Source organism: Serinus canaria, chromosome 12, assembly GCF_022539315.1.
Source record: "Serinus canaria isolate serCan28SL12 chromosome 12, serCan2020, whole genome shotgun sequence".
Taxonomy (NCBI): domain Eukaryota; kingdom Metazoa; phylum Chordata; class Aves; order Passeriformes; family Fringillidae; genus Serinus; species Serinus canaria.
In genome coordinates, this window is record NC_066326.1 from 15,076,698 (window position 1) to 15,090,562 (window position 13,865).

Below are 13,865 nucleotides of genomic sequence, written 5' to 3' on the forward strand. Positions count from 1 at the left end.
GTGACTGCCTCACCACAGGGCTGGAGCCACCGGCCCTGCCTTGCCTTTCCACCACACTCAGAGAGCAGTGTCAGGAGTGCTGCCCATCAGAGGAGCTCTGCCAGCGGCCACACAGCTCTCGGGCTGCTCCAACTCCCAGGAATGGCCCTCCAAGGGAGCGAGGCACGACCGAAACAAGTGTGACTTTGCTGCTGGTGACATGACAGGGTAGGTGCACCTGCAGCAAAACCGATCAGCCAAACCCGTGACTTGTGAACATCCCAAACCCGAGCGGTTCCACACACACCACCTCCTCCTGCTGGCAGAATCCCAAGCACAACTCACACCCACCCAATAAATTCTACCAGCACGGGTACGAGCATTGGGAAGGCAAGTTTAAGAAAGCGAAAGGACGCGAGCCACCGCCTCTGCGGCCTCCCCGCACGGCCCCGCTCCAGCTCACCCGGCACCCACAAAGCGCCGCCGGCGGCTGCGCCCCCGAGGCCGCCGCGGCCCTTCCGAGCCCTCCCCGGCCGGGAGCCCGGGACAGCCGGGCCCTTCCCGGGACGGCCTCGGGGCAGTGCGGCCGCGGCACCGCTACCGAGCCCGACCCGTCCGCGGGCCGCCCCCCGCTCCCCGTCAGGCCGGAGGCCGCGGCCCCGCCACTCACGCATGAGGGTGCTGAAGGCCACGACGCCCAGGAGCCCCTGCAGGAAGATGCCGAATCTGTCCATGAGAGCGCCGTTCTCGCAGCCGCGGTCCCCGGGCCCCGGCGCCCCTGCGGGCCGCGGGGTGCCGGCGGTGAGGCCGAGGCTGCCGTTGGGCGGCGGCGCCCCCATGGCGAGGCCCGGCCGGCGCCCTCAGCGGCGCATGGCGGCCGTGCCGGCCCCGCTGCCGCTCCGCCCCGCTGCCTGCGCTGCCGGCCCGCCCCGCTCCCCGGCCCGCACCGCCCCTGCCCGCCCCGCCGCGTCACCGCACCGCCCCTCGGCCCTCCGCCCGTGACACGGACTGCGACCGGCAGCAGCGGCTTCAGCCGCAACCCTCCGGCAGCGCCGGCTGAGGAGCACGGCAGAGGAGTGCCCGGTGCTGCGGGCAGCTGACAAACGCTGTCTGGCTCCAGCATCCAAACCCCGGCTCCAGTATCCACACACCATAGGGCTCCAGCATCCAAACACCGGCTCCAGTATCCACACACCATCGGGCTCCAGCGCCCATCTCTTTTCCAAACCGCGCCACAGCCCCGAGGAATCCCCGGGTAAGAACCACAGCACCGGAGGCTTTGCTTAGCCCAGACCGCACAGGGTCGGGCAAGGCTGCTATCACCCTAGCAAGAGGAAAGTATGACCTGGGTTCTTTAGCGAAAATGTTTCATCCTTTGTAAAGGGCAACCCCCGGCCCAATGGATTAAACATAACACGTCAGCACTTTCATTTGGAAAACTGTGAAACTGGACCTGTTGGCCAGTGAGCCTCGACTGGCCCCGTTGTGCTGTACCCCTCTTCATCCTCGCCAGCCACAGCCGCAAGTGTCGGCTCTTCTTTGTAGTGCAGGATCAAACCAGGTCATGTTGCATTGTATTGCTTTCTTACACAATTTCTTTAATTACTTTAAATAAATTAAAATCCCTGTCTAAATATGAATTCACTTATAAATATGACCCAGAAAGCACGTGTTTAAGTCTATCAGAAAGCAAAGCCAAGCACATGAACCAATAGTTCTTTAAATAATATTTGTTGTGTTTACATCGCAAACCTACCTACGTGACAGTCCTTCCTGGCAGGTGATGCCAAACAGTATTGGCACACGACAGTGATTTTTCTGATTTTTAGGATTCATTAATGTCTGGAAGTTGCAGCTAGAAAAAGAAATGCTCTCAGCTCTCTGACCTAGAGAGCACACAGCCAAAATGCTCTGTCCAGTGCCTCTGGCCCCAGGTCAGCTCTCTTCTGCTCTGAGCTGCCGAAAGCAAGAGCTCAGGAAAGCAAATGGTTACCTAACAGAGAAGACACGGACCAAAGCAGGTTACTTTTTCTCCCCCTTGCACACAGTGGTAACAGCCATCGAGCACTGCATTTGCAACCTGGACTTGACCTATTTGCTTGTGGCCCAGGGTGGATTTTTAGCTTTCACAGCTGCTGCTGAACATCAGACACATACCTGACCTTAACCCCAATATTGGTTAAAGATTTACCTAATGCTAGTTACACACAAAACCAATGTTTCAGACATGAATCTGGAAACATAACTCAAAGGACTTATGCCTCATGTTACTCCATATTCCATGCTTTAAACCAGATCATTCCCCCAAAATGCCTCTTCAAGGGTTTCATCTCATCATGACTCCTATAAGCCCTTCTGAAACCTGTGGCAGACAAATCACTGCCTCCTGCTATGTACTATTCACAAGCCTTCAGATTTCTCTCAAGCAGACAGTGCTCTGTGAAGGCAAGTAGAAGATTTATGTTAAATCCTGCTTATTTATAGAGGTCTAAAGACAGCGTTAAGCAAATCAGTTTCATCCCACTCCTATGCATTTTCTGCACCCAGTGTAAAATCAGCTCAAGGTAACTGAAGTGCAGCCAAGAAACAAGTGCTGAGTACAATCTGTTGGAATGCCAAGTAAGGAAACAAGAACTTTGCAAGGCAAAGTTTTCTGAAACATCTCATGTTATTCAGAGGAAGCAAAGCCAGCCTTTTATAAAATTTCAGCTTGCTGGGGTAGCACTAACCTTTACAAAACAATCCAGGAGCTGCAGCACCTGCAAGGTTTGCAGAGGATTGTATCAAGCATCTTCCAAAGTTCGAAGAAGGCAATAAAAGAAAATTACTCCAATTTGTAGGTCCTGTCCTCAGCTCCTGTATATTAATTTGATTCAGCATCCTGTGAAACAAAACCTGTTACCTTAGAAGAAGCTTTGATAAAGAGGACTCCTGCATTAGAGGGAACTGAATAAACCCAATCAAGCTCTTCAGCATGAAGGGTCTCCAAGTGGTATTTATGTGGCTTGCATTTACGTTTTATATAAGCAATGAAACATTCCACAACTTTCCACAGTTTTCCAAGATGGAAAATTGCTCATGGTCAGCAGCAGTATTTATGATATTAATACCAAAGTCATCAGTAACAGTTTAAGTATCTTTTTTAATTTTCTTACAACCACTTAAAACTGTCATATAACACAAACCTTTGTACACTATTTACAGACAAAACAAGTAAAATATCCATCCAAAATATTTCTTTAAAAAATCTTCTGATTAAATTGTTACACCTGCTCAAACAATGGTGGGACTTAATAGGCATATTTTCTTGTGCATGTTTCTCTTCCATGTAGTACTTCAGTCTCACTGCATATATATTTTTTTCTTTTAAAAGATAAAGAAAGATAAAACAAGCAGAAGGGACACAACACAATATGCATTTAAATCTTTGTTTAAGAACAAGCAGCTAATTAAAAAAGGCAAAATACAGGAAAAGTGCATCAGTTCCAATGAGTTAGTATAAGAAAGAGGCCCACAGGTGTGGAGCTGGCACCCTTTTGGGTAGAGATTCCTAGAAGACCTCTGATTGTCTATAGAGATTATTTAAAATTTATTTTAAACAGAAATAATAAAAAAAAAAATGGAGAGGAGAAACATGACACCTCCAAATTTTGTTTGTTTTGCCATGAGGTTTCTTGGAAACTGGTGCCCAACAACTTTCAGAGTGGGTGAGAATTCCTTTGTGCCCAGAGCTCAGTGCTGACTCCGTGCCACAAGCTGTCCCCGAGCCCCAGGGCTGCTCCCCCGGTCTGTGCCAGGCCAGGGGTGACACTGTTTGTGCTAAGTCGCTCAGACCCCCTGCCTTGGAGCTCTGTCAGCACAAGATCTGCTCGTTTCCATGGCTTAAAGCTGAGCCAAACACCGCTGGCTGGGTACCTGGACTGAGCAACTTTGTCTTCTCATCAAAAGTCGACTTGCATGTCTGGTGCATTTCAGAACAGATACCACCAAAATGACCACGGAGACAAACTGTCACTAACTTTCACTCATTTTTGTTGTGTTTCATACAGATTGGTATTTTGGTTTTACAACAATAAAAGAGGCTTGTTGTCTCTGGTGTTCCCAAGTCCCATTGCAATCCTTCACCCAAAAGACTGCCTTTGAAAACAAGGCTACATGCATGTTTGGGGAAGGGGAGCAGCACTCTGAAACAAGGGCTCAGCACACGATCCCTTGGAAGGGGAGCCTTCATCCTACATCTGAAGTCTCCTGACCCAGCCTATGTCTTTGTGCTTAGTTACTTTTAGGTAATCTGAGCTCACAGTAGGCAGCAACCAGGCTGACACTTTGTGACAGGACTGGTTAAGGAGTAGCTTTGTACAGGATCATATTTTTGGCTTTCTGGTAAGGCTACTTCATCTAGTAACAACAGATTTGGTCCAAAGGTATCCAGTCTCCAACTCAAGCTTGATAGTTTTGAAGCCTATTCCATTACATTCAAAAAATCTCACAAGCCACTGGGCTTTCTGCCAACGAAGTACCAAGGCTTGTACTTCATACAGAAGAATGGAGTGCTCAGTCCAATTGCCTGTTAATATATTTACACTTCTGTGGACCTAGCAGCTAAATACTCCTTCCCTCCTTTAAAGCATCACTGGAATAAAGAACAAACACTAGCAAATCCTAAAACAACAACAAAATACTGCTAAAAGTTGTGACAGAGAAAGTAATCTTTCAAACCACTCCCAAACTCTGTATGTGCTGTTTCCATTAACCCCAGGAGAGACTGCAAACAATCCTGGAGTTCTTTACAATACAGAAATTAATCTGCCTTTTATTTCATTCCTCAAAGAGGAACTTTCAGAAATGTTTAGATATAGGAAAAAAGTAGTCTTCATTCACCAAGATCAGTGCTGTACCTCTCCTCTCCTGGAAGGACTGCTTTCAGTTTAGGATGGACTGCAAACTGCTTGTGCTTTGGGAATAATTCTACCACATTAAACCTCCATGGCATTTTTGGAAGTCAAATACTTCTGTTACAGAATCCTTGAGCTGGTGCAGAAAGCACACAACAGTGACTCAGCAAAATCCTCCTGCCTAACATGGTTTCTAAAGCTACAATGTGCAAACCCAGAACTGCACAATGCATATGAAAACATGACAAGCAAGAACACAAACCCTCAGTGGGTTAAGCCAAGGGTAAACTCCTGTTACCAGCCACATTACCAGTACACAAGGCTCAGTGGAGAATTCATTTTCTTGCACTGGAGACATTTGTTAAGACATCAGTGCCTTTTTCTGGACTCCAGCTTTGTTGTACTGTATGGTGAATTATGTTCTAGAGGACAGCACAAACCCCTGAACCCTAAATTACTGCAGTCCCAGTGATTTCTGATGGTGAAACACTGCTGTCACCCAAATCCAAGATTCAGCCACCAGCTACACAAAATCCAGTTTTGAAGAAACAGAGTGACTAAAGCAGCACGTGAGCTCATTTCAAGTCATACTGGAGTAAGATGAACAAGTAAGTGCAGTTGTGTCATCTGCCACGCATAGAGAAATAGGAACTTGAAACAGAGTCAAGTAGAAACACCATCCATCAAGATAAAGCCCCAATTATCCCTTTTAAATCCAGCAATAAAACAGAGTGCACTTTTTTTTCCAGGAAACAGAGTGTACAGTACCCGTGTGCAGCATAAAAACATTTCACAAATAATGAAAACATCCCTTTTGAAAATCTCAACAAAAATAGATCCCATTGGGACCAGACTGTCAGTGCCTCCCAAAACAAGGCAGAAAAATCCAGCCTATAAAACATGCCAAAGGTGACCAGTGAGTATCCCACTAATGGCTGAAACTGCTGACTGCTTTATTTACTGAGAAAAGGAGTATGACTTTTGTATTTAAAACCCCAGGCACCATGTTAACAGGTCCACTAAATGACATGTTCAGCTCTGTTCTCTCCTGACAAGTACTTGAAAAGACATCTATCTGTCCATGGGGAAAGGTGGAAGCAACATCTCCTGGCTATGGAGGGCAATCCTGCCAGGCACCAGGACAACAGAACCCTGGGAATTGTACTGCACTGACCCAAAAAGCATCATCTTCCAGCCCAGAAGTTCTCTGCTGGTCAAATTTCTCAAGACAAGATGCTGACAGCAAAGAAGCAGTGTTTCCTTAGAAATTTTTTTAAGCCTAATGGCTTATGAATGAGTTTGTCCTAAGGGACTGGAGTACAGGCAAATGATCTAAGCACAATATGAAGAGGCAAAACAACCATTTATTGGCCACATATCTGGTGTAAGGAGGAAAAAGGGACACTTTGATTTCAATTTAATTGTGTCTTCACACTCTGCTTACAATGTGGGAGAAAAATTGTCCTAGCTACACTCTGCCCTCCCTCAGGAATATTCAGCTATTAAATGATCTGACATTTACATTTTGATTCTGGACTGAAAAAAAAATCTGATTTTAATAATTGTGTGAATAGTTCTGCCTTGACTGGGGAGTTACTCTAAGGAGCAAAAGCAACCACCCCCACTTACTGAGCTCTGCATAGTCCCAGCAGTTTTCACTGGAGGCGGCTCCCCCTCAACACCAAGGTGGCAGATAAAGTCACAGGCTGTGCCAACTCAGCTCTCAGCCTACAGACCACATCCTTGCTGAATCCTGCAGCTCTCAGCTTTGGAATGGCCAGTCACACTGGGCCTAAGGGACACTCCAATCATTCCATTTGGCCAGAGTAATCCCTGTTCATCAGAACCCAGTAACTGCATCCTTCCTAAACCCATTCCTGCAGCAAGCACCTTCCTAACTCACATGTAGGCCAGGGGCTTCCTGCAGAGGTGGATTTGAACAGGATATACAGGAGCAGAGCTGCACACAGCCAGCTCCTGCCTGTGCTCCTCCAAACACTCTGAGAACAGGCAGAGTGAATGAATGCAAGCCAGCTGAAACTCAACACTGATGTGATGCAGATCTCGAGCCTGATGTGAGTTTCCCCACACCTTCAATGGAAAGTAACATAAGCCCTGTTACTCCAAGTGTAAAGCACTGGCCTACAGCAAGTGGCTGACTGGGTTTTATTACTATGGAAAATTAAAATCAGCAGTTCATCCTACTGTGAGTCTACTGACAGAACTAAGATGTCCCACTGGTCCTTTTCCTTTTCTGTAATAAAAGCACACTATTCCCTTGCCAACCCACCAAATTTTCATCAAGTCTAATCCTGAGCATCTGTAAATAGTTAAAAATACAAAGTCAAGCTCATAAGAGTTTCCAGAATGCAAACACTGGCAGAGCTATGTTGCAGTCCTCTATTGATTGCAGTTTCCTTAGTGTGTTCTCTAAATAGATGTTCAGGTAGCAAAGCAAAAGTCTGCGACAGGCTCTATGTACATGGCCCAATTGTTTGCTAGAAGAAAAAGAAAATAAAACTTCATAGAATAAAGAAAAAAAAATCTGACAACCCAAATATAGAAAATGCAGAGGCACTTTCTCTTTCCTTCCTTATGTCCTACAGCCTGCCTGTAAGAGAAGTGCAAAATAATTCAGTTTTCTGACATCTGAAAAAAGGAAACATCCAGGTTATGCCTACAGAAGTTTCAGCTAAAGCTTTGGAACAGAAGCTGACATTTGTTTGCACTCTGGACATGCCCACAGGATCCAGACTGCTGTGCAGCCACAGACCACGTGTCCAGAAAGAGCAGTTCCCTCCCTTTTTAGTTCATCACTTCTACTGTTCAGACTACAGAGGTAGTAAAAACAAAAGCAAAACCAACAACAGTGAAACAAACCAACCAAAAAAACAAACATAAAAAAACCTTCAAAAGGAACCACACTCTTGCTATACTGTACATTCAGAACCCTGTGGCCACATTGTTGTCCTAACAATGAACAAATTCATTAAAAATCTCAACATTAACACACGAATGTGCAAAGAACACATTCCAAAGTCAGTGCTGTGGTAAAGCAAGTGTTCATCCACAGGGAGGGCAGGGGATTCTGTGAAACATCAGGAACAGAAAGGTTATTTCTGGCAGCCTACATGCGAACGTAAACAGGATCCGTTTCTCCTTTTAAAGTTCCGTGCCAACAGAACTATTGAAATGCCATTTCCCACAAGAGGAGACTTTTCTGTCATCATTAAAAAATACATTAAAAAAAGGGAACCATAGAGCAAGAGACTATTGTGTTCCCAAGCTGGCAGCTGGTAGAGTAGCCCCTGTGTTTGCATTGGCATTTTGCTCCAGATGTTGTCTTCCTTCTGTTGAAATAGAAAAAATTGAGGCTGACACACACTTTTAGGTCACCAGGGCCTCAGTTTAAGTTCATTTGGCTTTACTTGCTAGAGAGGAAGGAGCATGTTTTCATAGTTGTGCTTCAAAGGTCCACTTCAACTTGGCTGCTCCTCAGTTTGCAAACTGCTGGTAGAAGGCAAGTTTGACCCTCTCAATGTGATGGCAGAGCTTAATAGCTGGTCCAAGCTTCAAGTCCATGCACTCCTGAACAGTGGGCAGGGTCAGCAGCAGCAGTGCCTGGCCATCGATTTCCTGTCAGAATACAAAAATTCCAGAGTGACTTTGTTGTTATTCTCCCTACTCCTTCAGCTTTGACTTGCTGTAATTTCAGATTTGTGATTGTTTGTGAATTAGATGTTTCTTTCATGTTCCCCCAGGCAGCTTGAAAAATCTCTCTCACACACAACAAATTAACTCCTTTCTTAAAATGCCAGCTCAAGTCTGCTGAGGCACAGCCTCTCGGGAGATTCTACTGTAAAAAATGCAACCCAACAATAGAAACCAAGGGAATTTCAAGCAGAAAGTAATTTTAACCAACCATGCATCTTTCTGTAGAAACAGAGGTTCCACAAGGTGAAGTATATCTGCAACATCCACCACTACAAGCCACCCCAACCATTAGTGCTAATATTACAGTTTTAATAGATACTGGTTTTATGGCAAATTTTAACCAAGATGCAAACAAAATGTTGACTTTTGTCATGGTGCTTTGTTGTAGGCATTATTTGTAGTTTTAAGATTCAGATGCTCTGCAGACCAGAATATCCTTCTCCCCCAAGTCGTGAGAAACCTGAAAATTCTGGTCATTCCCTGAACTCTCCTCTCAAACTGCTGCAGGTTGCACAAATGTTTGTTTCCTCTGAACCCTATTAAAAAAAATTCATTTTCTGACTCCTTAGGGGATAGGAAGCCAAGTGACAGATTCAACATTCAACAGCCAGAAAATGATACCTGATCAAGGAAAATCCTTGCCAGGGGAGCACAGTCAGTGGATTTGAGGAATCGTACCACATCAGCCACGCTCCATTCCAGAGGGTTACTCTCCAGCTGCAGCTTTTCAGCAACTTCCATCTTTATGTCCTAGACAAGCCAAAAGAATTCCCAAAATATCACATGCTTGGCCTTTATTACAGTCCTATGACCCAACCATAACAAACATCAGGGATTTTTATTATTCTGTAGAGTTTTCACAACACCCTTCAAGGGGAAACAGAGAACACACATATTGTGGTTAATACCCCCAAGATTTTGGTGCTTGCCCAGCAGGCAGCAAACCAGGGCAGAAATCTACACTCCAAGTTACCTTTGGTGAAGGAGGTTTATTTTCATCATCAGAAAAGGAGAAGGTCCTGAGCTTCCTCTTCCGCTTGTCTCGGTCCTGAGCCAGGGAATGAGACAGTTCACTCTGGGTGGGAGATGATGATAGGGATTTCTTCTCTGACACCTCTGATTCTTCAAGCAGCTCATCTTGGTGCTCTGAGGTGCTGTCCTCAGTCAGAGACTCTTCATCCACCTCGTCCTGGTCATCCTCCTCCTCTGCCCCACTGCCCTGAAGAGTTAGGGGAAAAGAAAGAAAGCAGCTGTAATCCTGAAGTTACAAGGAACTAACGTTTGCTGTTTCAAATGAAGCAGTCCAAGATCACATCCCAGATCCATGAGCACTGTCCTACCTGGGGAGATCCAGCTGGAGTGTTATCCACAGACGTGGAAGAACGTTTTTTCTTATGAACAAAGAAATGTTTTCGTCTCTTCCGTCTTTTATTTGGTTTCTTCATGGCTACTTCCAGGTTGCTGTGGCCACCCGGGGGCCGCCCTATCCGCTTGTTTTTCCGCTTTCCATAATAGTGTGCTGCCAGGACAGAAGGAAGGAGCACACTGTTGAAATGCACCTTCAGTGTCACTAGTTATGCTTGCCCCTCATCAGGACTGGAAAATCAGTAGAAGAACATTTCCCAATAGGAATCCCAGTTCTGCAAATCTTCAAAATCACTATGTCTGTATCTTCCACTTCAATTTGGTTTAAGGAACAAGAGTTACTGATCAATTTTGTTTGCCATGTAAAGATTTACTTCCTCCATCTCTGGGAAGCCCCCAAATGATCCTGTTTTATACAAAACTTATCAAGGATTTGGTCCAATTTAATGGTGCTTTTTATGATGATTTGTAGTTTTTACACATAGCCTCAATGCACTGTTCATTCTCGCAGTGTCCAATGGTTAAAGCCAGTCTACAAAACCCCTAAAAACTAAGAATAGAGCTTGAAGGTGTTGCATTTTTTTCCCCATGACAAATCAATAAAAGTAATTATAATGCCATGAATATTTTGTAGGCCTCTCTTATGTAGTGCTTGAGCTGCTCCTTCTGGAGTCAAAGCCAAAAGTTCAGCCAAAACTAAAATATAACACTCCAAATTCCACCTTGGTGTGGATCGGAGAACTACTCACTGTATTTTGTCTTTGTCAGGACAGAGCAGTTCTCTGAACACTTATCCAGCACCATCTGAGGGCCAAAGAGGTTTGGACAACATTCCAGCTTGATGCAGGTTTTCCTGCAGAAATCTGCCACCCGATCTGCCGTCCTCACAACCTCCACGGTCGCACGGTAGCTCTTGCCTTTGTATCTGGCATTGAAAATACAGGCATAATTAGCAATCTTCTAGTTACCAGGATAAAAGGACTTCCTTTAAAGGTGTACAGAAAATACTGAGATCAAACTGAGAAAAATATGATGAACTTTATGGACTGCCAAGTCCAGAAAATAGGAGCTCCTGTCTCTTCTGTCAGATCCCCAAATAAAGAAAATCCATCACAGAGGTGGCTGCAGTACCAAACACAGCAACACTGCCCCATCAACAACTACAAAACACCATCTGAGGGGACTGTCCCAGAGTTCAGATATTTTGTTTTCTTGGTTCACAGATGGTTTGCTCTCTCTTTGCTTTTATGGGACTGCAGAAATGCCCACTGTGACATGGACAGCTGGTTCCTCAAACCAAGGCTGAGAGCACTCACTGAGCTCCTTCAGGTAACAGCAGACAGCTTTTGGTGAGCCTTTCTGTGCTCATCCTATGGAGGCAAGGGGACCACTGCCACATTTCCAATCAGCTTTTGTCCAACTGCTGAACAATTCCCTGGGACAGTCACTTGCACGACTCCACATACTGCTCCTCTTTGATTTAAATGAAGAAATTATTCCTTTTTGTTCACCAACCTTGCCATTACACTGAAAGAGCTGCACTGGGCAATACCTATCAGAGCTGCCCAGCATTTCTGCTTTGTCCTCCCAGCACAGCTACAAGCATGTGCTGATATCTACCAGAGATCTTTCAGGCCTGCAAGTACCTAGGTAATACCTTGTGAAAACCAACTGTATCATCGTAATAGAGATACCCCTGGTGTCACTACTGTGGCAAAAGAAAGCCAACAGCAGCTTCAGTGAGACTAAACAAATATTTTTTTCTTTATTCTTCAGCTACACCTTCTATTTACACTAACCTTTGTCATCTTCCTATTACCCAATTCAGAGCAGTCCTCCAATATATGGAAAGATGTCTTTTTATACATGAAACTGAACCAGCAAAAGAATTACTGACACGTTCAAAATTATGTAGGGAAGTGTGCAGTGGCACATTGGGAAAATCTAATCTCTAATATGCAAACACAGTGACCTAATTACAAAACCATCCCTAGACTATAAAGGAGTATCTGGACTTATCAAATATATGCAAATACGTTCACTGCTCGTTTCCTAGCTGTAAAAGTAATCTTGCAAAGAAGCTTCAACCCAAAAAGCTCAGCAGGAAAACTGGGAGTGCTTTAGGGTAGACTGCTGTAGAAAGACATCCATATCAGGCCATTTCAAAGCTTCTAGCTTTGTTTCTGAAGAATCTTTTTCCACTAAGAAATTTTTGTGGAAATGCCTGAGAAGCTTCCCAAGCAGTACATGTTTTTGCTTTAAATCACTGACAATTATCTTCAAGTGAATTAAATAATCTTAAACTTCACCCACAGGTCTGTCAGTACAATGCTGTACCAGTGCCACACCAGCCTCTAGCTGCTCACATACCTGTAGCAGAGTAAACTGCCATGTTATGGAGCATTAAAATCACATGCACTCCACCAGAACTCATAAAGAAATTTATAAAGAATGCAACACTTAAAGATTGCTGGCATCTTGATATGCTCTAAGCTATTTTTCCTTCCCTGCTTCCCTAAAGCACAGCCTGCAGAGAACAACTACTGGGACTGAGGAGCCAGGAACAGGACAGGAATTTACTTGGCTTTTAGGGTCTCTCCATGGCCATGCCAGGCAGCCTCTTCATCCAGCTGCAGCTCTCGCAGGACACGGCTGGGTTTGTAGGCGGCGTTGATCAATAAAGTGAGAACCTACAGAGCAGGAGGGAAGAGCAGAAAACATGTATAAGTTATTTGTACAATAAATCTGTTTTAAAGTGCCAGGGCAGAATAGGAAATTACTCCTATTCATCCAAATTATCTAGCATCAAAGCACTCTTTCACAGCAGGATTACAGACACCTCCTGACAGTGCCAAAACGAACACTGAGAGCAGCCGACACTTTGGGCCTTCCCAGCCCTCAGAATTTGTCTGCAGAGTCACGAGTGTATCCAGCCATTTCCAAGTCATTGCCCTTGAATTACACATCACTAAATTAATGCCTGGGGCTGAGAAGTCCCAAACTTGCATAACCTTGGCTAAATCTGAGCGATTATCTTAAAGATTGTATGTCATGTGAAGTCGTGCCAAAAAACGCTGCAGGATTTTACTGCCTGCTAACCTCCTGCTCACAGCAAAACCATAGTGCAGAATCCTAAAGTCTCCTCTGTTTTGCTTCCGTGAACCATGATAAGGTCTGTATTTTATTAAAATAATAATTTCTCAAGTACTGTAAAGTAACTTGGAAGTTGTGAATAACCTGAAGTTAGTGGGGGATAGTACAAAATGTGCACTCTAATTGTACTTTTTATGCTCACTGTGTGCTTATTCTAAATCATTCCCAACTGGGTGCATAACAACCTTGACATTACAAATTTGCAGTTTTATTGCTACTAATGTAGCAGTCCAGAAATCAAAGAAAAGTATTAAATATAATTCAAGCACCAAACTCTCTCTAGGATTCCTACAGTGAGCAAGACTCACAACTGAAATGAATACCACTGAGCAGACTGGCTGAACTTTCAGCACCATTCAGTACCTGCACATCAGCAGGATTTGTGCACACTTTCTGCTTTCAGGCAATGAAGCAGAGTAAACCTTCAAGATTAAATGAAGCTGCCACAGAATTTCACATTTGCTCTTTTGCAGTTCTTTCAATAAAATACTGAAACAGGCAGAAAGGATAAGGGACTTTTCTGCATGAAAAACTGGACCTTTTTCAATAGTCTGCTTGATTCTTGACAACCAGACTCTTGTTTTTCAGCATGTCTGCCAGAAAGTCTTTCTTAAGGTCTCTCCCCATTAAGATACTTGGTAGGAAAAGTAAAAATTCCAGGTATGTTGAGCCAATTCTTATATAGAAAGTGATCATTTAATGACAGCTCAAGTGTGCATATCCAGTTAGTTATGTCTTGGGAAATTTCCAGCCTCTCAG

General features: G+C 44.7%; 2 protein-coding genes across 6 annotated transcripts in view; both read right to left on the reverse strand.

Moving 5' to 3' along the window:
- The window catches only part of STIMATE (STIM activating enhancer), a 32,048-nt gene extending 31,154 nt beyond the window's left edge, over positions 1–894 (reverse strand). The window contains exon 1 of the mRNA XM_030228033.2: positions 650–894. Within this exon, the coding sequence (XP_030083893.2) occupies positions 650–818 (169 nt within the window). The 5' untranslated portion in view covers positions 819–894. The remainder of the gene's footprint in view (positions 1–649) is intronic.
- Positions 895–3,101: 2,207 nt separating this feature from the next.
- Positions 3,102–13,865, reverse strand: part of SFMBT1 (Scm like with four mbt domains 1) — a 70,045-nt gene continuing 59,281 nt past the window's right edge. For all 5 annotated transcript variants that reach the window (XM_030227966.2, XM_050979406.1, XM_050979403.1 and 2 more), the window contains 6 exons: positions 12,534–12,643; positions 10,703–10,878; positions 9,929–10,107; positions 9,562–9,807; positions 9,210–9,338; positions 3,102–8,510 (listed from right to left, as the gene is read on the reverse strand). In XM_030227966.2, the coding sequence (XP_030083826.1) occupies positions 8,370–8,510; positions 9,210–9,338; positions 9,562–9,807; positions 9,929–10,107; positions 10,703–10,878; positions 12,534–12,643 (981 nt within the window). In that variant the 3' untranslated portion in view covers positions 3,102–8,369. The remainder of the gene's footprint in view (positions 8,511–9,209; positions 9,339–9,561; positions 9,808–9,928; positions 10,108–10,702; positions 10,879–12,533; positions 12,644–13,865) is intronic.